Below are 24,129 nucleotides of genomic sequence, written 5' to 3'. Positions count from 1 at the left end.
GTCATGTCACAGTTAGATGTGTTTCTATTTATGATGCAGACTTGCTGTACTCTTCACATTGAGTTGCTGTAACTTGATTATGGGAAGTTGGACTAAAGTGTTGTCAAGCCTGATATAGGTTCATTAGAGAAGGATTGTGGATATTGACTGGCTATGTTGTGTGTGTGTGCAGACCTGCAGTCGTGTATGATCTGTGTGGCCCGGCGCGTCACTGCAGTGGAGAGGACCGAGAGGTTCAGCACCCGCCATGAGCTCTCAGGTGAGATGACTGTAAACACACTGCATTCACGTGTTCATTCTCTTCAAATGCTCTTTCCCTTCATTCAATCTGAGCAAAATAACACACTCTTCTGGGATTGTCTATTGATCTGCAAAAATGTAGGAGTATACAGTTTAGTTTGACTAGATTATAACATTGAGATGCAACATTTTGTTGCTCAAAATTAAATAAGAATATAATTGCCATGTGAACTCAGCAAAAAAAGAAACAGCCCTTTTTCAGGACCCTGTCTATCAAAGATAATTAGTAAAAATCCAAAACTTCACAGATCTTCATTGTAAAGGGTTTAAACACTGTTTCCCGTGCTTGTGAAATGAACATGCACCTGTGGAACGGTCGTTAAGACACTAACAGCTTACAGACGGTAGGCAATTATGGTCACAGTTATGAAAACTTAGGACACTAAAGAGGCCTTTCTACTGACTCACCAAAAGGAAGATGCCCAGGGTTCCTGCTCATCTGTGTGAACGTGCCTTAGGCATGCTGCAAGGAGGCATGAGGACTGCAGATGTGGCCAGGGCAATAAACTGCAATGTCTGCACTGTGAGATGCCTAAGACAGCGCTACAGGGAGACCGGATGGACAGCTGACCACGTGTAACAACAATTGCACAGGATCGGTACATCTGAACATCACACCTGCGGGACAGGTACAGGAACACACAACCCCTCCATCGGTGCTCAGACTGTCCGCAATAGGCTGAGAGAGGCTGGACTGAGGGCTTGTAGGCCTGTTGTAATGCAGGTCCTCACCAGACATCACCGGCAACGGCGTCGCCTATGGGCACAAACCCACTGTTGCTGGACCAGACCGGACCGTGCTCTTCTCAAGTGCTCTTCACTGACGAGTCGTGGTTTTGTCTCACCAGGGGTGATGGTCGGATTTGTTTTTATCATTGAAGGAACGAGCGTTACACCGAGGCCTGTACTCTGGAGCGGGATTGATTTGGAGGTGGAGGGTCCGTTATGGTCTTTGGCGGTGTGTCACAGCATCATCGGACTGAGCTTGTTGGCATTGCAGGCAATCTCAGTGCTGTGCGTTACAGGGAAGACATCCTCCTCCCTCATGTGGTACCCTTCCTGCAGGCTCATTGTGACATGACACTCCAGCATGACAATGCCACTAGCCATACTGCTCGTTCTGTGCGTGATTTTCTGCAAGACAGGAATGTCAGTGTTCTGCCATGGCCAGCGAAGAGCCCAGATCTCAATCCCATTGAGCACGTCTGGGACCTGTTGGATCGGAGGGTGAGGGTGAGGGCCAGTCCCTCCCCCAGAAATGTCCGGTAACTTGCAGGTGCCTTGGTGGAAGAGTGGGGTAACATCTCACAGCAAGAACTGGCAAATCTGGTGCAGTCCATGAGGAGGAGATGCACTGCAGTACTTAGTATCTGGTGTGGCCACCAGCTGCATTGACTGTTATTTTAGATTTTGACCCCTCCCCCTTGTTCAGTGACTCATTATTCCATTTCTGTTAGTCACATGTTTGTGGAACTTGTTCAGTTTATGTCCCAGTTGTTGAATCTTGTTTTGTTCATACAAATATTTACACATGTTAAGTTTTCTGAAGATGAACACAGTTGAGAGTGAGAAGACATAAAAAAAAATTTGCTCTGTTCATTTGACCCTTGCCCTTTATGCTGTAATGTTGTCTGATAGGTAAACTGATAGAGATCGAACAGCAGAGTTCTCTCCACACCACCATGCGGCCAGGGTGGGAGGACCTGGTGAGGCGCTGCATGCAGATGTTCCTCCATCGCAGTGAGGGCCATCCCTGGTCCTACAAACACCACTACCATGAGGGTACTTCTCTCTCTGCTAAACCCTCTTCTCTGGCTCCGTGCTCCCTGCTATATCACCATGTCTTCTCACCAATGTTTCACCTTGTTACTCTGCTATAAATGCACAAGTACAATGCATCTCTGCTCCTAACGAAGGCTACTACTCGGTGATGAGCACGTTGGTCGGTCGGTCTCATTTTCTGTCTTCATGGTTTTCTCTCTGTCCTCTCCAGCCTTCCTGCATGGCCGTGCCGAGACGCCGTCTTACCGGTTCTCTCTCTCCGACGGCACCCCGGTCACTGCGCAGACCAGGAGCGAGCTCTGTCGTAGCCGCGCCGCCAATGAGCCACCCACCTTCCTCTCTACCCATCTGCTACAGAGGTTAGTCTGTCAGCTTGGAGCACTCTGAGACATGGCATCAATATCACTCTGTGTAGGATTTTACTGTTTTCTTTTCCCAGCTGTAGTAGCTAAGATTGAACTGAGTTTTTTTTAAATACTGTAGAGTAGTGTTTTAATTAACTTTTTCCACTCCTGACCCCTCTTTCTCTCTGTCAGGGAGCAGAATGGTTACCAAACCAACCAGGGGGGAGTGATGAGGCCCCAAGGCATGGGCGTCACCAACCCCAACACTCAGATGAACATGGCCCCTGGAGGGGGCAGTGGTGGCATGAACAGGGGCTACGGTATGGGGGCAGAGCAGGGGCACATGGGACAGAGAGGCAGCCCCTCGTACACAGGGGGAAATGGGATGAACTCCATGAATCCGATGAATCAAATTAACCGCTCGTTGCATCAAATGAACTCACAGACGAATTCAATGGGTCAACCGATGAACAACATGAGTCAGATGAATTCCATGAATCAAATGAACTCCATGCGTCCAATGAACTCTCGGATGAATTCCTTGAACCAGATGAATTCTATGAGTCGGATTAACCAGATGAATCAAATGAACCAGAGGAATCAGATGAACCACCCTGGAATGCAGCAGCAGTATCCACAGCAGCAGCAGGCCCCATTCCATGGAGCGGGATACAGTATGGGGGGCATGACCAGCCCCCCACAGAGCAGTCCAGGGATGAATGCCCCCCAGCAGAACATTGGCTCCCCTAGAGTAAGGAGGAGCCCCAAAATAGGTGCTAGCCCCTTCTCCCCAGGAGGTATGCATTCTTCCATGAGCTCGGGTCACCCTTGTGGTCCTGGAGGCACAGGTGGTAGCACCAGTTTCTCCAGCAGCTCCCTGAGTGCCCTCCAGGCCATCAGTGAGGGGGTGGGCACCTCTCTACCCTCGGCCCTCCCCACGCCCCTGAACTCTCCCCCCACACACAAGCCTGACAGCTGCCTCGGCGCCAACTCCACCCAGCAGGGGCAGTGCCACGGTGGAACATGTAAACAAGGCAGTTCAGACTCCAAGAGCCCGGGCAACACTCTGGCCAGTGGAGGAGAGCAGCAGCACACCCCCACCACAGAGGTGGCCCCAGACAGCCAGGCCAACAGTGAGGGCCCAGCCGGGGGAGAAGCCAACCGACCGAGCCATGACAACAACGGGGGCCACAAAAAGCTCCTGCAGCTCCTCACCTCCCCTACGGAGGAGCTAGTGCCCCCTAACCACCAGGCCGGCCCTGGCAACCCTCCCATGGGCTTTGAGTCCAAGGAGGGATTGGGGGGTTTGACCAGCCCCTCCACAGGCGTATCCTCTTCCACGGCTGCAGTAGGACAGCATGGCCTAGGAGCAGCTGCTGCAGCAGCACACTTTGCCAACCAGTCCCTGCAGGAGAAGCACAAGATTCTCCACAAGCTGCTGCAGAATGGCAACACCCCAGACGAGGTGGCCCGCATCACAGCCGAGGCCACTGGGAAGGTCACAGATGGTGGGGGTCCAGAGGCTGGGCCAGGAGATCCAGAAGAGGGACCAGGGGCGAGTGGGGCTGAGGTGAAGCAAGAACTTCACAGCCCCAAGAAGGAGAAGACCCACGCCCTCCTCCACTATCTCCTCAAAAAAGATGACTCCAAAGGAGCAAGGGGTGATGTCCAACCAAAGGGCAGAGGAGCCCAGGGAGCATCCTCAGTGGTCACGACGTCTGAACCCAACCCCATTGTGGAGCAGGTCAAGACTGAACCACCTGATGAGGTAGGGACATTGTGCCTACGGTCAGGGCTCTAAAGAGCAACCAGTGTGACAAAATCCGTTAAATGGTATTATTGTTGTAGTGATGAGGCTTTGCTGTACCATTTGTTTCCCACGCACAGATTCATTAGTGTCATGCTTGCACCATTTAATACAGCAAAAACTGCTTGTTTCTAAACCAAATACTTCAAAAGATCTGACCCAGTTTTCTTCCTAACAACCTGGTAACTTGATCAGTATATCCAAACATTTGGGGGCACAGAAAGGAAGGAAAGGGATAGCTTCTTCGGGAGATCAATGATCATTGCGTTGAATGAATGACAGATGTCATCAAGAACTTGACGCATGAGGGGAGGGTTTGGCGAGCAGAGATGTCCTTGTGCCATCGTGGTCTACTGACTCCTGTGGCGGGCCGGGCGCATGCACGCTGACACGGTCGCCAGGTGTACGGTGTTTCTTCCCGACACATTGGTGTGGCTGGCTTCCGGGTTAAGCGGGCAGTGCAGCTTGGTTGGGTCGTGTTTCGGAGGACGCATGGCTCTCGACCTTTGCCTCTCCCGAGTCCGTACTGGAGTTTCAGTGATGAGACAAGACTGTAACTACCAATTGGATGTCATGAAATTGGGAAGAAAAAGGGGTAAAAGTAAAAAATTACTTTATAATTTCAATTATTGGTATTTGTATCAACATTTTTAGCTTTTCAATAATAAACGAACGCACAACATGATTCAGAAGTAACTAAAATTCATATCTATATCAATTCTAATTTAATAAATTCTGGTGCTCCTAACTTTTTACAGTTGTGAGCACCAGTGCTATCAATTGAAAAATAAATGTGTGCCCTGCCTACGGTTAATTACTTTCTATTATTTATTCAGCAAAGAGCAGCTTGTTCATTAACAGTAACATTTTTTTTTTTCCCAGATGGAAACCCTGGAGACAATTCTCGGAGGCCGCAGGAACTCTAGCTCCGGGTTTAATCCCGAACCGGACTCCAGAGCAGGAAAAGAAGGGGGAAACCAGCAGGGAAATGGCCCAGGCAGTTTCCATGGTATACTAGCATGAGTGTATTCTAATTTAAATTATGACTAGATCAGAAGTGCTAATATGTTGGCCATTTAATTGATTGTTATGCAGCAAACCAGACATCCTTACTATAGAGTGTTTTGTCCTTGGCCTGTTCTGACGCTTCTGCTGTGTCTTCCAGATGTGGAGAGAGGAGCCATGCTGCCTGCCCGGCGTGGGCCCCTCCAGAGGGCTCTGTCAGTGGACGCTAAACCCCTGGTTGGTGGTGGATGCCTGGCGGGGCGGAGGAACGTTCCCTGCCCCATGCTCATCAAACAGGAGAACGTGGAGGCCCACATCCGGCCAGGCATGACCAACGGCTTCCCTGGACCAGGAGGCATGGGTGTGTGTCCACTACGGGGCGGTGCCGGCACAAGTAACTTACCCCCCAGTACTACTCTTCCCAGCTGACTGGAACAGTGTGAATGCTACAGTTACTAGACTGTGTCTAGTTCATGGATAATAACTGCACTGTTTGTGTTCCCCTGGAGGTATGAACAGGGGTATGGGGATGCCACAGCGGCCTCCCATGGCAGGGCAAGGTGACTGGGGGATGCCCAGGTCCAGTGGAAGTCCTGTGGGGGTGCCAGGTCACCCCTCAATGGGCCGGCCAGGGATGGACTTCAACTCCAAGGGCATGATGAGAGGCCCCATGGTCATCAGGTCCAACAGTTTACCTGGCAACACCAGGTCTATGCTGCAGCAGCAACTCGTAGAAATGGGTATGTACTGACGCGTCTGTGTAAATATTACCAGCTGTGTTCTTCCTGTTGGTAGATGTTTGATTGGTTCATGCTGAATTCTACTGCCTCTACAGGTTCCAGTGAGGTGAATATGGGGATGAGTCCCTTCAGTGGGCAGGGTCCTCCACCTCTGTCCCCCTCCTGGCCTGACAGTGCAATGGGAATAGACGGACCACCAGCTACCACAAATAGGTGAATAAGCATCATCATCCACACACACTTGTACACATTCATCTGTTTGCTCTGTCTCCTATTAACCCACACATCAATAACACGCGGTGTGGAGTACATTGCCTCCTCGGTATACAATAAGTGCCTGCACTGACCCCCCTCCCCCTTGTTGTGTACCAGGCGTCAGTTTGGGAACCCCCTGGATGAGCTCCTGGTGCCGCCCTCCACCAGCCAGGGGCAGAGTGAGGAGCTGGCGCTGCTGGACCAGCTGGACTCTCTGCTCAACAACACTGATGTTATTGCCCTTGAGGAGATCGACCGGGCCCTGGGCATCCCCGACCTCGTAGGACAGGTACCTTATGAGGACATTCGGATAACATGGAGCGTCCTCTATCTACAGTCCCTATAAACCATGTGACAAGAACCACACTGTTATTTTGATCATGTCTGACCTCTCCCTCCCAGAGTCCTGGTCCAGAGCAGCAGCCAGGTCCTGTCCCAGGACCAGACACCTCCATGGGGATGGAGCAGAAACCCATGTATGGCCAGGGGTACCCAGGACCCCCCTCCATGGGCATGCAGTCAGCCTATGTGGCCAACCCCATGCAGGGCCAGTCCCCTTCTGGCTTCAACCCCATGAACCAGATGGGGGCTCAGGCAGGCCCAGGGGGCTTCCCTGGCATGGGGGGCATGAGTCACCCCCGCGCCAACATGAGACCCCGCATGATGAGTGCCACCAAGCCCCTCCGACTGCAGCTGCAGCAGAGACTACAGGGCCAGCAGGTATTAGCATATGACACACGTGACTTAGAAGTTGCTATAAGAGGCTATATTTGATTGTGATAGGTCTCGATACAGAGCCACGTATAAAAGCAGGCAGGTGGTTGACCTATATGGATGGCAAATGGGAGTAACTTTTGTTCTCTCCCGCTGTAGTTCATGAACCAGACCCGTCAGGCCATGGGCATCAAGATGGAGAATGCCCCTACAGGAAACGCTGCAACACGGCCTGGGATGGAGCCCGGCATGAGCGGTCAGGTACACACCTGCCACATCTTGCTCCATTTAAAATCAACATCTGCTAGGGCAGACCACCGCAGACACACACTGAAACCCATGCAGTACTTGCAGTCATTTCAGTGTTTTCCCCTGTCTGCTTGGTCAGCCTGGCTTCTTGAATGCTCAGATGATGGCTCAGCGCAGCAGAGAGATGATGACCATACAGATGAGGAGACAGCGGATGATGATGCTAATGCAGCAACAGCAGCAGCAGCAACAGCAGCAACAGGCTGCAGCAGGAGGCTTCAGCCCCCCTCCTAACGTAACGGCCCCTGCAGGCATGGACAACCCCATGGCAGGCCCACCCATGAACCAGCCAGGACAGCAGCAGTTCACCTACGGTGGAAACTATGGTGAGCTATCTGACCTAAATTCGTATCCATTTATTTACTAGCCTTGATGAGTCTCATACGTTGACTATTCTCTAAAATAGAAGGCTATGTTCTCACAACTCTTTCCCCTTCTGACCAGGAGTTTTTCCATTCATAGGTGTTGTAACGTAAACTGACTTTCTCTCTTTCTAACTGTTATTTTTAACAGACTTTACAATGCAGACATGAAATAAGACTTGTTTCTGGCTGTGCATACAGGAATGAACCAGCAGGGAGACCCCTCATTTGTAGGCGCAGGCAGCAACATGATGCCAGGTCACATGGGAGGGCCTCAGAATCCCGTGATGCAACAACACCCTCAAGGCAGCCCCATGTACCAGTCGGCAGACATGAAAGGCTGGCCACAGGTTGGCATGGCACGGAACAAGTATGTCTGATATACACTGATGTAATGGCAAAAAACACTCCCATTACTTCCTTCTCTATCTCCTCTACTTTGTTCTTTATACCTCTGTGTTTCAGCTCATACCCCCAGCAGCAGTTCACCCAGCAGGGGAACCCAGGCCAGTTTGGGGGGCCCATGATGATGAATGGCTCCATGGGCGGGCCAGGTCCGGTCAGTGGTGCTGGTAGAGCACAGATGGTCCAGATGCAGGGCCAAATGTCTGGGCAAATGCAGGGACAAATGCAGATGGGCACGAACTCCATGGGAATGGGCAGAATGCCAATGGGACCTGAACAGGTAAATAGTTTTAGTCATTTGTAAGTAAATGAAGATTGTTATAAAGGTCACAACTTAACTTTGAGTTATTTTATAGCTCAGCCTGAACTGTGTGAATGTATTGTAACAATAGCCTACATTTTTTGTCATTTACAGAAATATTGCTGAAAACGTATGTAATCAATAAGAGCCTTCACCAGGAAGGCAGCAGAGACTACAGTGCACCACCTGGGTGGGTGGGAGATGGCCTGGCCAGGGGCCACCAGACACAGCGCCAAGATCTGCTCCCGCCACTGTTCTCAGACCTGTGTGTAGAGAGACTCGAAAGAAGCCTCAGTGAGAATGAGAGACTGAAATAAAGACACCTCATACCTAATGCAGCCTCTCAATGTAGGTTTCTTCTCTCTGGAGGAGTATATGAGTGGCTTAGTTCAAGAAGACGCCATGCTTTTTCTTCCTCTAACCTGTGGGAGTGTAATCGGCGTCCTGCCTTCTACACCAGAGGAGGCCTCATCGTGTGTGTTAGTCGGATTCCATTGCAAAACATTTTGCAACAGATACCATTTACTCTTGGAAGCAAACAGACCAAATGGAACAGAACTGAGGGACCTACCTGAATTTGTCCAATAGAAACTTGTTTTTGTTGCAAAAAAAATTCTCAATTTGGAGTAAACTGTTTCCGTTGCGAAATGTTTTGCAACGGAATCCGACTAACACCTCTTGACCCCTGGAGCTAGCTGTCATGCAGTATTCAGCATCAACACTGGGAAACAGAATCTATTTGGGAACAGGATGGGATACGGTACAACTAGCTATGGCTGCACTTTACCAGAAGGCTTCTATGGAAAAGGATTGTTGCAATATTTCTTAGTCATTACAGCCTTACCAGCGATTCAATGCATTCACAGCATTGGGTTTCTTTTCCTTTTATCCTTTGGATGCACCTCGTTTTATTTTTAAATCATCAGGAGCTATAAGCACAGGTTATTTCTATATATTATGCAGATTCAAGCAATAAAACCTCTGCTTTAAACGTGAACTGAGCGTCATGAACTCCTAAGCAAACGGTACTCCAGTATTAGATCAAATTAGTCACGAATGTGTTCTATGTGAATACAAATTGTAAATATGCTATAAATGTATCATAAATGTCTTTATACATGCTTTTTATAGATCACTTTTTTTTGCACAGTGTAAGACTTGGTCAAATTCTAACTCATCTTTGTCTAGAAGGTCAATACACTTAGTTTGCAGTTAATTTGAACCTTTTGGAACATGAGTGAGGGTGTGGGTTTCCCATTTTCCACTTGGTCCTTGTCCTCTGAACATTTTTTTTTTTATGTGATAAAAGCCATCTATTTCTTTTTAGAAGCACTTTTACTTCTGATTTGGTGTGTTGACTGTTTGGAACTTCTGAAATTATCAAAATGTTTGATGGTGAATGAAGAAAGGACAGTCCCTCAAATGAGCAGATGGTTGGCAAGCTGATGTGTAGGATACAGGTATGTAAACATTGTAGAAAAAGATGGGATGGGGGGACAGTTTCAGGAGTTAACAAGGGACTGTTCCTAAAGTAGTTATTGTTCCTTGCCTAGCTCTAGCCTTCATCATTTCCTTTGACTGTTATTCTTCACTCTGAGAAATCTACCTTAACTGTGCGCAATCCAAAGATATTTTTCCAGTTCATTGTATAGCTTCTGACGTTGACGGTGTACATTTTTTATCTATGCATTGTATATGCAGACAGTTACCGGGTACATTTTATGAAATGATAAATGCATATTTTTGATTTTGTACTGAAAGCATAGGGGACTGCGTATTGTTCAGAGGCCAGTGGGTAGTTAACAGTAGCAGTAATGTGTGGATCTATAATTGACTGGCAAAGTCCTTTGCTGTGGAAGAGGAATACCATATGGATTTTTTTTTCTCTCAAAATATAAATGTTCAATGTCCTGTTTTTAATCACTTCATAAAATTACCTAGGTAGAATTTTAATAAAGAGCAAAAACAAAGGATCTTTTCACCTGGGTATTCTTATTTTGTTTCCTTTTTTTATTTTATAGGATGTATATGACAGTTTGTCCTGATTTTGATGTAAATGTTTATTTAAACACATGACTCCCAACTGTAGTTTTTTTTTTTGCCCGCTGTTCATTAATAAAGAAGAATTGAGGGGAGTGCTCCTAATCTCAGTTTGTTACTTGTATAAAAGACACCTGTCCACAGAAGCAATCAATCAGATTCCAAACTCTCCACCATGGCCAAGACCAAAGAGCTCTCCAAGGATGTCAGGGACAAGATTGTAGACCTACACAAGGCTGGAATGGGCTACAAGCCCATCGCCAAGCAGCTTGGTGAGAAGGTGACAACAGTGCGATTATTCGCAAATGGAAGAAACACAAAAGAACTGTCAATCTCCCTCTGCCTGGGGCTCCATGCAAGATCTCACCTCGTGGAGTTTCAATGATCATGAGAATGGTGAGGAGTCAGCCCAGAACTACACAGGAGGATCTTGTCAATGATCTCAAGGCAGCTGGGACCATAGTCACCAAGAAAACAATTGGTAACACACTACGCCGTGAAGGACTGAAATCCTGCAGTGCCTGCAAGGTCCCCCTGCTCAAGAAAGCACACATACATGCCCGTCTGAAGTTTGCCAAGAACATCTGAATGATTCAGAGGACCAGTGGGTGAAAGTGTTGTGGTCAGATGAGACCAAAATGGAGCTCTGGCATCAACCCGCTGTGTTTGGAGGAGGAGGAGGAATGCTGCCTATGACCCCCAAGAACACCATCCCCACTGTCAAATATGGAGGTGGAAACATTATGCTTTGAGGCTGTTTTTCTGCTAAAGGGACAGGAGAACTTCACCGCTTCAAAGGGACGATGGACAGGGCCATGTACCGTCAAATCTTGGGTGAGAACCTCATTCCCCCAGCCAGGGCATTGAAAATGGGTCGTGGATGGGTATTCCAGCATGACAATGACCCAAAACACACGGCCAAGGCAACAAAGGAGTGGCTCAAGAAATAAGCACATTAAGGTCCTGGAGTGGCCTAGCCAGTCTCCAGACCTTAATCCCATAGAAAATCTGTGGAGGGAGCTGAAGGTTCGAGTTGCCAAACGTCAACCTCAACCTTAATGACTTGGAGAAGATCTGCAAAGAGGAGTGGGACAAAATCCCTCCTGAGATGTGTGCAAACCTGGTGGCCAACTACAAGAAACGTCTGACCTCAGTACTTGGTGGCAAAGCCCTTGTTGGCAATCACAAAATAATGTTTTGCAGAGGGGTCAAATACTTATTTCCCTCATTTAAATGCAAATCAATTTATAACATTTTTGACAAGTTTTTCTGGACTTTTTTGTTCTGCCTCTCACTGTTCAAATCAACCTACCATTAAAATTATAGACTGATCATTTCTTTGTCAGTGGGCAAACATACAAAATCAGCAAGGGATCAAATACTTTTTTTCCGTCACTGTACTCATTCAAGGTTTTTTTATTTTTTACTATTTTCTACATTGTAGAATAATAGTGACTATGACATAACACCTATGGAATCATGTAGTAACCAAAAGTGTTAAATCAAAATTATATTTGAGATGATTCAATGTAGCCACCCTTTGCCTTGACAGCTTTGCAGACTTGGCATTCGCTCAACCAGCTTCATGAGGTAGTCCCCTGTAATGAATTTCAAGTAACGTGTGCCTTGTTTAAAGTTCATTTGTGTAATTTCTTTCCTTCTTAATGTGTTTGAGCCAATCAGTTGTGTTAAGACAAGGTAGGGTTGGCATACAGAAGATGGCCCTATTTGGTAAAAGACCAAGTTCATATTATGGCAAAAACAGCTCAAATAAGCAAAGAGAAACGACAGTCCATAACTTTGATTGACCTTCATGTCTTAATCTGTAAAATTTCACGAACTTTGAAAGTTTTAAGCGCAGTCGCAAAAACCATCAAGCGCTATGATGAAAATGTCTCAAGAGGACCGCCACAGGAAACGAAGACCCAGAGTTACCTCTGCTGCAGAGGATAAGTTCATTAGTTACCAGACTCATATTTGGCAATTAACTGCACCTCCGGTTGCAGCCCAAATAAATGCTTCACAGTGTTCAAGTAACAGACACATCTCAAGATCAACTGTTCAGAGGAGACTGTGTGACGCAGGCCTTCATAGTCCAATTTCTGCGAAGAAACCACTACTAAAGGACACCAATAATAAGAGTCTTGCATGGGACAAGAAACACAAGCAATGGACATAAGACTGGTGGAAATATCTCCTTTGGTCTGATGAGTCCAAATTTGAGATGTTTGGTTCTAACCGCCATGTCTTTGTGAGACGCAGAGTAGGTGAACATATGATCTCTGCATGTGTGGTGCCCACCGTGAAGCATGGAGGTGGGGGCGCTTTGCTGGTGAAACACTCCGTGATTTATTAAGAATTCGAGGCACACTTAACCAGCATGGCTACCACAGCATTCTGCAGCAATACGCCATCCCATCTGGTTTGTGCTTAATGGGACTATTATTTGTTTTTCAACAGGACAATGACCCAAAACACACCTCCAGGCTGAGTAAGGGCCATTTGACCAAGAAAGAGAGCGATGGAGTGGTGCATCAGATGACCTGGCCTCCACAATCACCCGACCTCAACCGAATGGTTTGGGATGAGTTGGACCGCAGAGTGAAGGAAATGCAGCCAACAAGTGCTCAGCATATGTGGGAACTCCTTCTGTTGGAAAAGCATCCCAACCTTATGAAGCTTGTTGAGAAAATGCCAAGAGTGTGCAAAGCTGTCATCAAGGCAAAGTGTGGCTACTTTGAAGAATCTCATACACAAAATATATTTGATTTGTTTAACCCTTTTTTGGTTAGTACATGATTCCATATGTGTTATTTCATAGTTTGTATGTCTTCACTATTATTCTATAATGTTGAAAATAATAAAAAATAAACCCTTGAATGAGTAGGTGTGTCCAAACTTTTGACGTGTACTGTACAGTTGAAGTCAGAAGTTTACATACACCTTAACCAAATACATTTAAACTCAGTTTTTCACAATTCCTGACATTTAATCCTAGTACAAATCCCCCGTCTCAGTTAGGATCACCACTTTATTTTAAGAATGTGAAATGTCAGAATAATAGTAGAGAGAATAATTTATTTCAGCTTTTATTTCTTTCATCACATTCCCAGTGGGTCAGAAGTTGACATACACTGAATTTGTATTTGGTAGCATTGCCTTTAAATTGTTTAACTTGGGTCAAATGTTTTGGGTAGCCTTCCACAAGCTTCCCACAATAAGTTGAGTGAATTTTAGCCCATTCCTCCTGACAGAGCTGGTGTAACTGAGTCAGGTTTGTAGGCCTCTTTGCTCGCACACTCTTTTTCAGTTCTGCCCACAAATTTCTATAGGATTGAGGTCAGGGCTTTGTGATGGCCACTCCAATACCTTGACTTTGTTGTCCTTAAGCCATTTTGCCACAACTTTGGAAGTATGCTTCGGGTCATTGTCCATTTGGAAGACCCATTTGTGACCAGCTTTAATTTCCTGACTGATGTCTTGAGATGTTGCCTCAATCTATCCACAGAATTTTCCTGCCTCATGACGCCATCTATTTTGTGAAGTGCACCAGCCCTCCTGCAGCAAAGCACCCCCACAACATGATGCTGCCACCCCTGTGCTTCACGGTTGGGATGGTGTTCTTCGGCTTGCAAGCCTCCCCTTTTTCCTCCAAACATAACGATGGCCAAACAGTTCTATTTTTGTTTCATCAGACCAGAAGATATTTCTCCAAAAAGTATGATCTTTGTCCCCATGTGCAGTTGCAAACCGTAGTCTGGCTTTTTTATGGTGGTTTTGGAGCAGTGGCTTTTTCCTTGCTGAGTGGCCTTTCAGGTTATGTCGATATAGGACTCGTTTTACTGTGGATATCGATACTTTTGTACCGGTTTCCTCCAGCATCCTCACAAGGTCCTTTGCTGCTGTTCTGGGATTGATTTGCACTTTTCACACCAAAGTACGTTCATCTCTAGGAGACAGAATGCATCTCCTTCCTCGGCGGTATGACGGCTGCGTGGTCCCATGGTGTTTATACTTACGTACTATTGTTTGTACAGATGAACGTGATACCTTCAGGCATTTGTAAATTGCTCCCAAAGATGAACCAGACTTGTGGAGGTCTACTATTTTTTCTGAGGTCTTGGCTGACCCATTATGTCAAGCAAAGAGTCACTGAGTTTGAAAGTAGGCCTTGAAATACATCCACAGGTACACCTCCAATTGACTCAAATTATGTCAATTAGCCTATCAGAAGCTTCTAAAGCCATGATGTCATTTTCTGGAATTTTCCAAACTGTTTAAAGGCACAGTCAACTTAGTGTATGTAAACTTCTGACCCACTGGAATTGTGATACAGTGAATTCTAAGTGAAATTGTCTGTCTGTAAACAATTGTTGGAAAAATTACTTGTGTCATGTTCATAGTAGATGTCCTAACTGACTTGCCAAAACTATAGCTTCTTAACAAGAAATTTGTGGAAAGGTTGAAAAAGCAAGTTTTAATGACTCCAACCTAAGTGTATGTAAACTTCCAACTGTATATATTTTACTGCAACAAGAAGTATAAAGGTTTTGGAGTGATCTTTGAACTGTAAAGAGTGGTGTAAATCCCAATAACATTGCACAGTGCATGTTTTACACATGACTCCTGTGGTCAGATTGAGACATATGATGTTCTTTGGGTGGTATCTGAGTGTCAAAGACTGTAGTCCAATGAGCGGCCACATGGGAGCAGTATATTATAAGGCATTCCAAAAAACATAGACTAACAGGCTACACACTCATTGCCTGGCTGGCTACCCACCCACACTCCTAGATAAAGGATGTAATTAAAGCAAATATGCAATGTTGGTTATATCACTGTGTAGGATATGCCCTATATGTAGCCTATCCAACATTCCGAGGCAGAATTATGTAAGCGGGCTCGTAAACTTCCTCTGAAAGAATGTGTGATTGAAAAGTCAAATCAAATGTGAAAATATCATTGTTGAAAGAATATACAGTATAAATATGCAGTATAAAAACACTGGCATATGGGGCCTACGAGTAGCGCAGCGGTCTAAAGCACAGCATTGTAGTGCTTGAGGCGTCACTACAGACCCAGGTTCGATCCCAGGCTGTATCACAACAGGTCTGTGACCAGGAGACCCATAGGGCGGCGCACAATTGGTCCAGCGTCTTCCGGGTTTTGGGGGGGGGCTTTACTTGGCTCATCGCACTTTAGCGACTCCTTGTGGTGGGCCGGGTGCCTGCAGGCTGATTCTGGTCATCACTTTCCCCCGACACATTGGTGCAACTGGCTTCCAGGTTAAGCAGGCGGGTGTTAAGAAGCGCGGTTTGGAGGGTCATGTTTCAGAGGTTGCATGACTCGACCTTTGCCTCTCCCGAGCCAGTTTGGAAGTTGCAGCGATGAGACAAGATCGCAATTGGATATCACAAAATTGGGGAGAAAAGGGGGTAAAATAAAAAATAAACACTGGCATTTAATCCACAACTAAGCATAGACCTACATAACACACGTATTAAATATTAAATAATTACACTTATTTAGTTTAGTTCTATGTTTATTAACACAAATAAAAAAGTGAAAAGTATATATTAATAGCTGTATGTCTCCTATGTGTGGGAATATAATCTACAACAGAGAGCGAGTCTCTTTCTTGGCAGAGCGCCCGGCCCATCTGTGGCCTGGCTCGTGGAGTACTGTTTGTTAATGTTTCAATCAGCTGTGTGTTGAGGAATGTGGAGCTATTTAACCTGAACTTCCCCAGGTGTGCGGAGGCGCCGCTCAGTCTGGGCCCGGTCGCCCTCCCCTGCCCTTGGCACAAAGCTATCACACAAACACAATCACACACTGGCCGTGCCTCAGAACGCCGGGGCTGCAGCTGTGCGCATCGCACCGCAGGGAAATGGGAAAAACATTGCACCAGGGGAGACAGAATAAATCTTTCAAAGAATTGCCGATTTAACCCCTGCCTTTCCGAAATAAAAAAGGATCCTGAACTAAAACACAATTATTGATTTCAGTGTTTTATAGTATATCCCAATTTATCTATTTTTGATGAATTCCTGATTAGACCGAATACTTGCCTATACCTTTCCTAATGTGTTTGACAGTGAGTGCATAACATTATATACAATTCCGCACATATCTTCTGCATGCTAGTTATCATTGTCAATACCGTGAAGACATTTTGACTCAACGCTCAAGACTTCGCCGTGTTATTTGATATGTTAACGAGGCCTATAAAAGCAAAGTCCAAGTTAACAGTTAAGTCATTATGTAGGCTACCAGCGGTGGTCCAATTTCATTTCAGGAGCTGGGACAGCTAATTCTGAATAGTTAATGACAGTTCAGGGAATGTTTGTTTCCCTCTTTCTTCTCTCAGCCTGTACATCATCTTATGTGCACTTGTAAACACTATAGTAAATGTATAATGGCTAACTGTAAATGTGATGTGACGGGGTAATGATGTGACACACACACAGACCATAAACATCAAAAGCCATGTTTAAAATAATTGCCTTATTTTAATAAAAACACCATGAATGTACATTGTAAAAAAACAACAATATTTTTCACATAGTGTGGCATTGTAATATACAATACATTTTGTCGCTCAGGATACTGAGAAAATGAATACATTTTATTTTACAAAATGTTGAATTTCATACATGTTTTACAAAACGTAAGAGAAACGTTGTCTTTCTTGAGAAAGTCAACACAACAACAGGCGAAGCTCTTTGCAGTAACTGCCATGGTCCCATGACTAACACAGTCTATTACGACCCACTAGTCTCCATGAGATCAGAGACCTCGGGATGGATCGAATGCCTCGAGTGACAATTCCCCTCTTCTTGAGAATGTCCATCAAAAGTATTTTCTAGCATGGGAGGTTGCAACTTCCCTACTTGGCTCAAGGTTTGTTTGTGATCGAATGTCACATAATGTAACCTTATTCTTTCTTCGTGGTGCTCGCTCTGGAACGATACAAGGGGCGATGCTCCGAGAAGTCTAGCGGCACATGATTCTGTCATCCGAGCATCCATTCTGGAGAGAAGATACAAACGTTAGGTCCGTGTTTGCTGTGACAATGCACCATAACTTTATTCACTGTTATAAACCAACTTTACGCACGGCTACAGACTATTCATATTTAGGCTACTTCCAACAGTTAGGTCAGATATTGGGAGACACTAGGTAGTTCTTACAGAAACTCATAAAGGCATGTCAGAGTGATATTTACCTCGACAGTGATGCTTGCCAGCTCTGCATTCAGGGTGGTCAGAGGTGTGCGGGGCACGCTGCTCTGCTGACGACTCTTCTCCGGTTCATCCAGCTCGACCTGCAGGTCCCAGATGTAGTCAATGACGTGCTGGAGGATCTCCACCTTGCTGGCCTTCTTGTTGGTGGGCAGAGTAGGTACCAGCTCCTTCAGCTTGCTGTAGCAGCTGTTCATGTCTTGCAGAAAGACGGTCATCTGCTCGTCCAGCAGCGGGATCTTGCATTTGGAGATGGACAGGCTCTGGTCCGCGAGGCACCGCACCATGTCCTCGCCGCCAACCTTACTCTTCAGTGCGCAGGTAGGTCCGACAACCTTCATATTGGCTGAAGGTGTAGCTGTAGTTTCCAAAGATAATAAAAAGATGGTGTGTAAAAGCTATAGAGATTAGCAAAGGCTCCAAAAGTATTTTTAGTAGTAATGGGAATATTGTCTCAGCAATGTTGACAGTTCTCAACAACGCACGAGTGTACCGCCTTGAATTTATAAGACTAGGACTTGGGGGCGTGCCCAAACTTGTCCTGTTTGCGGAGCGAGGGCCTATAGCGCAGCCGTGTTAGTGCTAGGACGTTTCACAACTGTTTTCTTAGCCAATGGGACCCTGCGCCTGATTTTAAGGATTTAGATTATGTTTGAGAGAAGGCGTTACAAATGGAAACAAATGTGTATTTTTACGGGTGATGGGCCTATGTGGGAATCCAGCTGGCCATGGCTTGGGGACTCTGCAGGTGTAGAGTGCCTGGGGACACTGAAGGGTTGGTGGGTGTATATGTGCTGTGTGTCGGATGGGATGAATGGCTGGTGATAATAACCATAGCGCCTGAGACTTGCCCACCCAACAGTTAGAGGGCACCTTAGATGACCACGTTATAAAGGTGCCATAAATTAAGAGATATTCAGACTATGAATAATAACAGTTAACTATAATAACCATTGGGTATGGTGTAATATGATTAAAGTCCATTCAAACAATTAGCTCTATATCTATAACACTCATGTGTGCAATTTATGATTCAGAACTTTACACACAAGGGGGAAAACAACATTCACAATTTAGTGTAGCATTAGTTATTATTTATTATAAAATGTATTTATAGGTCCCGCCTACATGTCTGTCTTTGGCGCACTTTCTCCCGTTATTCACCATAGCTGGCTGAGAATGTGTGTTTAAAAGTCACACTAAGCTTTCTTTATACTTACAAACTGCACTTTTTAGCACAGACTCTCTTTTTCCTCTCATGAGGGAAGCCCCTGTGAGCCACTTCACGGATTCCTTCACATGTTCTCCGTGTGTGCTCAGCCTTGTGTGCACATTGAAATTGCATTGCTCTGTTCTGAATCTTTCCCCAGATTGTCCAAACAAGCCAAGGCAGACAGGCAGGCGCCAGCGCCGTGACGTCACCCATTCATCGGAGCCTTGACGCCTGTCAGCCTGGCGCCGAGCGGGCGGTCGCTATGGAGACCTCAAACAACAGGCTCTCGCACTCCACTGTTCACCTGAGTAGAGCGCCAACGGTCCATGCTATTTCGAATCCTTGGGACGTTGACATTTCAAATATTTAAGATTAGGGTTAGGTAAAGAGTTATGGTTAGGGTATGGACGTCCCAAGGATCCCATAATGCACTATAACCACGCGCAAACCCTGAGAACAAACTGGCATCAGAGTTCATAATTAATTTATCACTTTAAATCACTTTGATGAGATTACCGCCCCGCACACCTGCAAACGGTCATTCTCGCCAGTTTACCCAAGCATAGTATTTTAGGAAACGAATAAGAAAGAGAAAGAGCGAGCGCTGTAAAGTGAAACCATGCATTTGTACCGCATTTGTACGCAAATTGATAGGATTGCGGCAGCATTCCTTCACATGAAACTCTATGGAGGCTGTATGTGAATGTCTCCTAAAATCAACACACAGCAGCATAACCAGCTAAAAGCTGGCTTTTCTAAAAGCTAGAATTTCCAAGAAAAGTTTATATCAAAAAGTGTTATACAATGATATAATATGCAACATTTTAAAACAAAAACAAAAAAACAAAAAAGTTCCTTTAACTTTGTTCTTACTAATGACAATAGTTAACTTATGTTGAACCCTATAGCAATGGGTTTAGTTATAAAATTGAAATAAACTTTTTGAAGAAGCGACTTATTGCAATTAGCCTATATGTATGCAAATTAGCCTAGATATCACTAGAAAAACTATGGGAAAAAACGAATTAAAAGCAGAAAATAGTCCGTTTAAAGTAATTTTAGCCTACTGTCTTAAACGTAATTTAGTATTGTATTTTTTTGCACTCTGTCCCAGGTTGCAGCTGACAGGGCGGAGGGGGGAAGGGGGAGGGCCGGCTGCCAGAACAATGGGAGTGCGGTGAAGGGATTGTGGGAGAGAATCTAGGCTGGAGCCACAGTGTCTGGAGCGCCCCTCCACTCCCCTCATCCAGCTTTTGTTCAGCTGCAAAAGCTATCAGCACTTCCTATTGACACCAACAATAACTCTACACAGCTGGGCCCTTTTTAGCCTGTTTACAGCACATCAAGGCAAGGACAGAGAGAGGGAAGAGGGAAAAGGGAAGAAACAGATGAGAGGAAAAGAAAAGTGAAGGAAATTAGCTCCTGATTTTAACTGACAGAATGGCAATGCCCCTCACCACCATCCAACTACCCCAAACCCTGTTTTCCATGGTCATTCATTCACTCATTTGAGTTAATACTGAAATGCAAACAGGCATTTAATTGCCAAATTAATTTTAATGACATATAGTAAAAATCTGATCCCACGTTGTATTTAATCTTTGTGCATTGTATTCTGAACGTATCAATGTAAACATGCTATTAGAGCATCTATCAAAACGGCTGATATGCAACAGTTGCAGTCTGTTGCTTAGAAGAAACACTGTGTACAGTGCAGCAGTGTTTTCAACAGTTTGTGCCAGAACAGAAACTTTTCCCCACAGATTTGTCACTATACTGTAGTAAATTGTGCCATTTGGACAGGGAAAGTGTATTGGCTAATACACCCTCTTTATTGCTACAGAAAGTAGTTCCACAAAAGCAAAGTGCAGGATGTAGTGAGGGGAAAGCTGGAGATCAGAGGGGAAAGGACATTCGGTATTAACCCTGTTGCTACTGTTATAATTACCATGGAACAATAGCTACTGCTCATAGGGCTTCCTGAAACATGGATCTTCTAATTCTAGGAGTCAACAATAATGTGGGATATCATTTTTGATTGTAGACTTCACACTTAACGATTATCATTCAAACATATAACATGACATCATATAGTAGAATTTATTTTATGATGTAATTTAATTGAGAAGAAGCAAAACACACATTATATTTCTAATCTTGTGGGAATAAACAATTGATTCCCATTCAAAATCCTATTTTCCCTAACCCTTAATGCGAAACTCCTAAACCTAACCCTAACCCCTAACCCTAATTGTAACCCTAAACCTAACCCCTAAGCCTAAAATAGCCTTTTTCCTTGTAGGGACCGGCAAAATTCCCCCACTTGTCTGAATTCTCCTTGTTTTACTATCCTTGTGTAGACTTCCGATCCCCACAGGGATAGTAAAACAAAAAACACACAGACACACACATCGACACACACAGACAGACACAGATGCACATACACACACACACACACACACACACACACACACACACACACACACACACACACACACACACACACACACACACACACACACACACACACACACACACACACACACACACATCTTCCTGCAGCTGTGGGATTAGTTTGCAATTCCCAGTCTGGCTCTTCCTGTTTGGTCGATAATGATCACACCTGTGCAGGTGTGTGGAGACGAGCATCGCCACTCATATGGGAGTGGTGGGGTGTGGTGTCAGGAATACATGGTGTGTGATAGTCAATGTCAAATGTGTATTGTTGATAGTGATTGAGACACATTAGGAGCAGGGGAAATAAAGATGATAATAAGTGCCTGCAAGATGGGGTGGTTGGGCTGAGTGTGTAATTTCTGCTTACTCAATGGGTTTGTTTTTTATTGGTTCCCTCCTGTTCCCTGTGGTGACTGTCCTGCTTTGCTCTGCTCTGCTTTGCCCTGCTCTAGCCTGGTCAGCCCTGGTGTCCCCCTGGGGAGATTGGCCTCTAATGAGTTCCTGGCCGTGGGGATTCGGTCACATCCTGTCCAATGACAGGGCAGCCCCTGTTCACAGATGTGTCATCAGCAGAACCGGTTTCTGCTGAAAGGTCTGGAGCGTCTGAACGGTCACTGTATGTATGGCTATATTTTGCTGTTTATCATAGCAGTCTTGTGGACTTTGATACTGGCAAATCTCTAGACTATATAAGAGTTGTGTAGACTGATAGTAAGTGCTGCACAATAGAGATCCATCCAGTCCGACAGATGTCTTGGACTGTATCCTTGGCCCTGGACTGGGGATGGCTACCCTCTCCCTCACACTCAGGGACAAGCACAGTTTGGGCACTTTGCAGCCAGCAGCAGCTTGTGTGCCTGCGCATTCACAGTGGGACTAGCGGACCCCAGCCTAACCCCCTGTCTCCGCCTGGTTCCCACACACACTATCAAAGCCCTTTAATGGCTTCTAATTAGCTCCCCATCTGCTGGTGACAGCGCACTGGTGGCATGCAAAAGCACCCATTCAGAGCATCGGCATTGTACTCTGGAATACTTTCCACTCCACTGGCAATTGCCTGGAGAGAGTTTTAGCGAGGGGGAGTGTTCTACGGTCAGGGGTTTGGGGGAGGGCATTGGTGGAGGGACACACAATGGGAGACAGTGTTATGGCTTGCTGCAAATCTAATAATGCCAGAGTTCCTTCCGTCCCTGGACCCCCCCTATCTGTCCTCTTGCTCATCTGCAACATATTGGCCTCTCTAACGTGAATCTGGTTCACAGCACTGTGCTCCATGGAGAAGGTGCTGTTCTGTGTTCTGTATTGAGCATAGGTAATAAACCTGATAAGGTGTTCCAATCCATTGTACTGCATGCGACCCTGCAGCTCTACCTCTCCAGAGGGGGCACAATGGTTTCACCTCTTTAGAAACTGTGATGTCTTCCTAATGAGGCCTAGTCATTAGCAGCTCCTCCAGTGGTCTGCTATGCTATCTGTGAATAGGGCCTGTGTTTGGCCTACATGGCCCCCACACAGACAGACACATAGACAGTGGGGCCCAGGTCCAGTGGATCCGTTAGGAGGGACCAGCTGTTCACAGCTGGGCAGCAGGGGGAGGACTATGGAGGACTGTGGGGACCAGGGCCCATTGCTGCTGGGCAGCTGTCACCACCAGCAGTGAGGAAGATAAAGGGCAAACAAAGTGCTGCTGCTGAAAATCATCAGCTCAACCAGACAACTTCCTCTGCCTCCCCAGAGCAGAGCCCATCCTCACCTCAGGCTGCATAGCGCATTCAACTGGACATGGATGGCTCCTAGTCATCTAGCTAAGTGGTGTAAAGTAACTAAGTACAAATACTTTAAAGTACTACTTAAGTAATTTTTGGGGGCTTTTGTACTTTACTGTTTATATTTTTTTACAACTTTTACTTTTACTTCACTATATTCCGAAGGAAAATATAAACTTTTTACTCCAATAAATTTTCCCTGACACCCAAAAGTACTTGTTACATTTCGAATGGACAGGAAAATGGTCCAATTCACGCACTTATCAAGAGAAGGATCAAGGATGCGGTCGTCCCTATAACCTCTGACTCACTAAACACAAATGCTTTGTTTGTAAATAATGTCATGGTGTTGAAGTGTGCCCATGGCTATCCGTAAAAAAAACTAACAATTTTTATGGAAATGTTTTTATGGAAATCTTAATAAAAGGAATTTGAAATTATTTATAGCATTTACTTTGACTTTAGATACTTAAGTATATTTAAAAACAGATACTTTTAGACGTTTACTTAAGTAGTGTTTTACTGGCTAACTTTCACTTTTAGTTGAGTCATTTTCTATTATGGCATCTTTACATTTACTCAAGTAGGAAAATTGGGTTATTTTTCCTCCACTGATCTAGCTACATGCCTACACACTGGGACCTTGTCATATCTATGTTAAATGATATGACAGAGATGATATGTGTGGAGGAGGCATCAAGACATTGAATTCAAAATTAGATCAAATGTTTTGGGGTTAATGTCTCTGAGGCTTTTCAAAACCAGTTTCAGTAACATAGGCATGTAATCATAATTGAGAATATTTAACTTTTAACATAGAGAGCCTGGCTTTCAGATGATGCGTAAGTGCCTCTGTGTAGGCTGTGTTGTGTATTCATTTGTGTGACAAACAGTCAGTCACCTGACCTCTCTCTCTATCACACACACATCCCCACAGCTGCACAGAGGTCTCCAGTCAGCACAGCCAGGGGACATGGGAGCCAAACCCTAAAGATGGAGCCTGGACAGTGGCAGCTGGGGAGCTCACAAAGCCCCATTCAGAGGGCCCAGGCCTGGGGACAATGGCTGGGCCAGGCTGAGCCCTCTCC

The 24,129-nt window shown here is 45.6% G+C and overlaps 2 protein-coding genes across 8 annotated transcripts in view; one reads left to right on the top strand and one right to left on the bottom strand.

Moving 5' to 3' along the window:
- The window catches only part of LOC112254390 (nuclear receptor coactivator 3), a 64,214-nt gene extending 53,917 nt beyond the window's left edge, over positions 1 to 10,297 (top strand). For 5 of the 7 annotated variants that reach the window (XM_024426929.2, XM_024426930.2, XM_024426931.2 and 2 more), the window contains 15 exons: positions 173 to 259; positions 1,939 to 2,082; positions 2,294 to 2,441; positions 2,619 to 4,194; positions 5,116 to 5,242; positions 5,399 to 5,632; positions 5,748 to 5,978; positions 6,074 to 6,191; positions 6,351 to 6,522; positions 6,636 to 6,953; positions 7,107 to 7,208; positions 7,336 to 7,582; positions 7,820 to 7,988; positions 8,084 to 8,303; positions 8,439 to 10,297. In XM_024426929.2, coding sequence (XP_024282697.1) covers positions 173 to 259; positions 1,939 to 2,082; positions 2,294 to 2,441; positions 2,619 to 4,194; positions 5,116 to 5,242; positions 5,399 to 5,632; positions 5,748 to 5,978; positions 6,074 to 6,191; positions 6,351 to 6,522; positions 6,636 to 6,953; positions 7,107 to 7,208; positions 7,336 to 7,582; positions 7,820 to 7,988; positions 8,084 to 8,303; positions 8,439 to 8,450 — 3,905 coding nt within the window. In that variant the 3' untranslated portion in view covers positions 8,451 to 10,297. The remainder of the gene's footprint in view (positions 1 to 172; positions 260 to 1,938; positions 2,083 to 2,293; positions 2,442 to 2,618; positions 4,195 to 5,115; positions 5,243 to 5,398; positions 5,633 to 5,747; positions 5,979 to 6,073; positions 6,192 to 6,350; positions 6,523 to 6,635; positions 6,954 to 7,106; positions 7,209 to 7,335; positions 7,583 to 7,819; positions 7,989 to 8,083; positions 8,304 to 8,438) is intronic. The other 2 variants (XM_024426935.2, XM_024426934.2) reach the window with 2 other exon arrangements.
- A 6,552-nt stretch (positions 10,298 to 16,849) lies between these two features.
- Positions 16,850 to 18,099, bottom strand: LOC112254389 (DNA-binding protein inhibitor ID-1). Its single transcript, XM_024426926.2, has 2 exons — positions 17,590 to 18,099; positions 16,850 to 17,393 (listed from the first exon to the last, which is right to left on the bottom strand). Exons 1-2 carry the CDS (start codon positions 17,944 to 17,946, stop codon positions 17,358 to 17,360), a joined length of 393 nt encoding a protein of 130 aa, XP_024282694.1. The 5' UTR covers positions 17,947 to 18,099; the 3' UTR covers positions 16,850 to 17,357.
- Between the last annotated feature and the right edge of the window lie 6,030 nt (positions 18,100 to 24,129).

Source organism: Oncorhynchus tshawytscha, linkage group LG07, assembly GCF_018296145.1.
Source record: "Oncorhynchus tshawytscha isolate Ot180627B linkage group LG07, Otsh_v2.0, whole genome shotgun sequence".
NCBI lineage: Eukaryota > Metazoa > Chordata > Actinopteri > Salmoniformes > Salmonidae > Oncorhynchus > Oncorhynchus tshawytscha.
The sequence above is the reverse complement of the archived record's forward strand: the minus strand, read 5'-3'. Positions and strand labels throughout refer to the sequence as shown.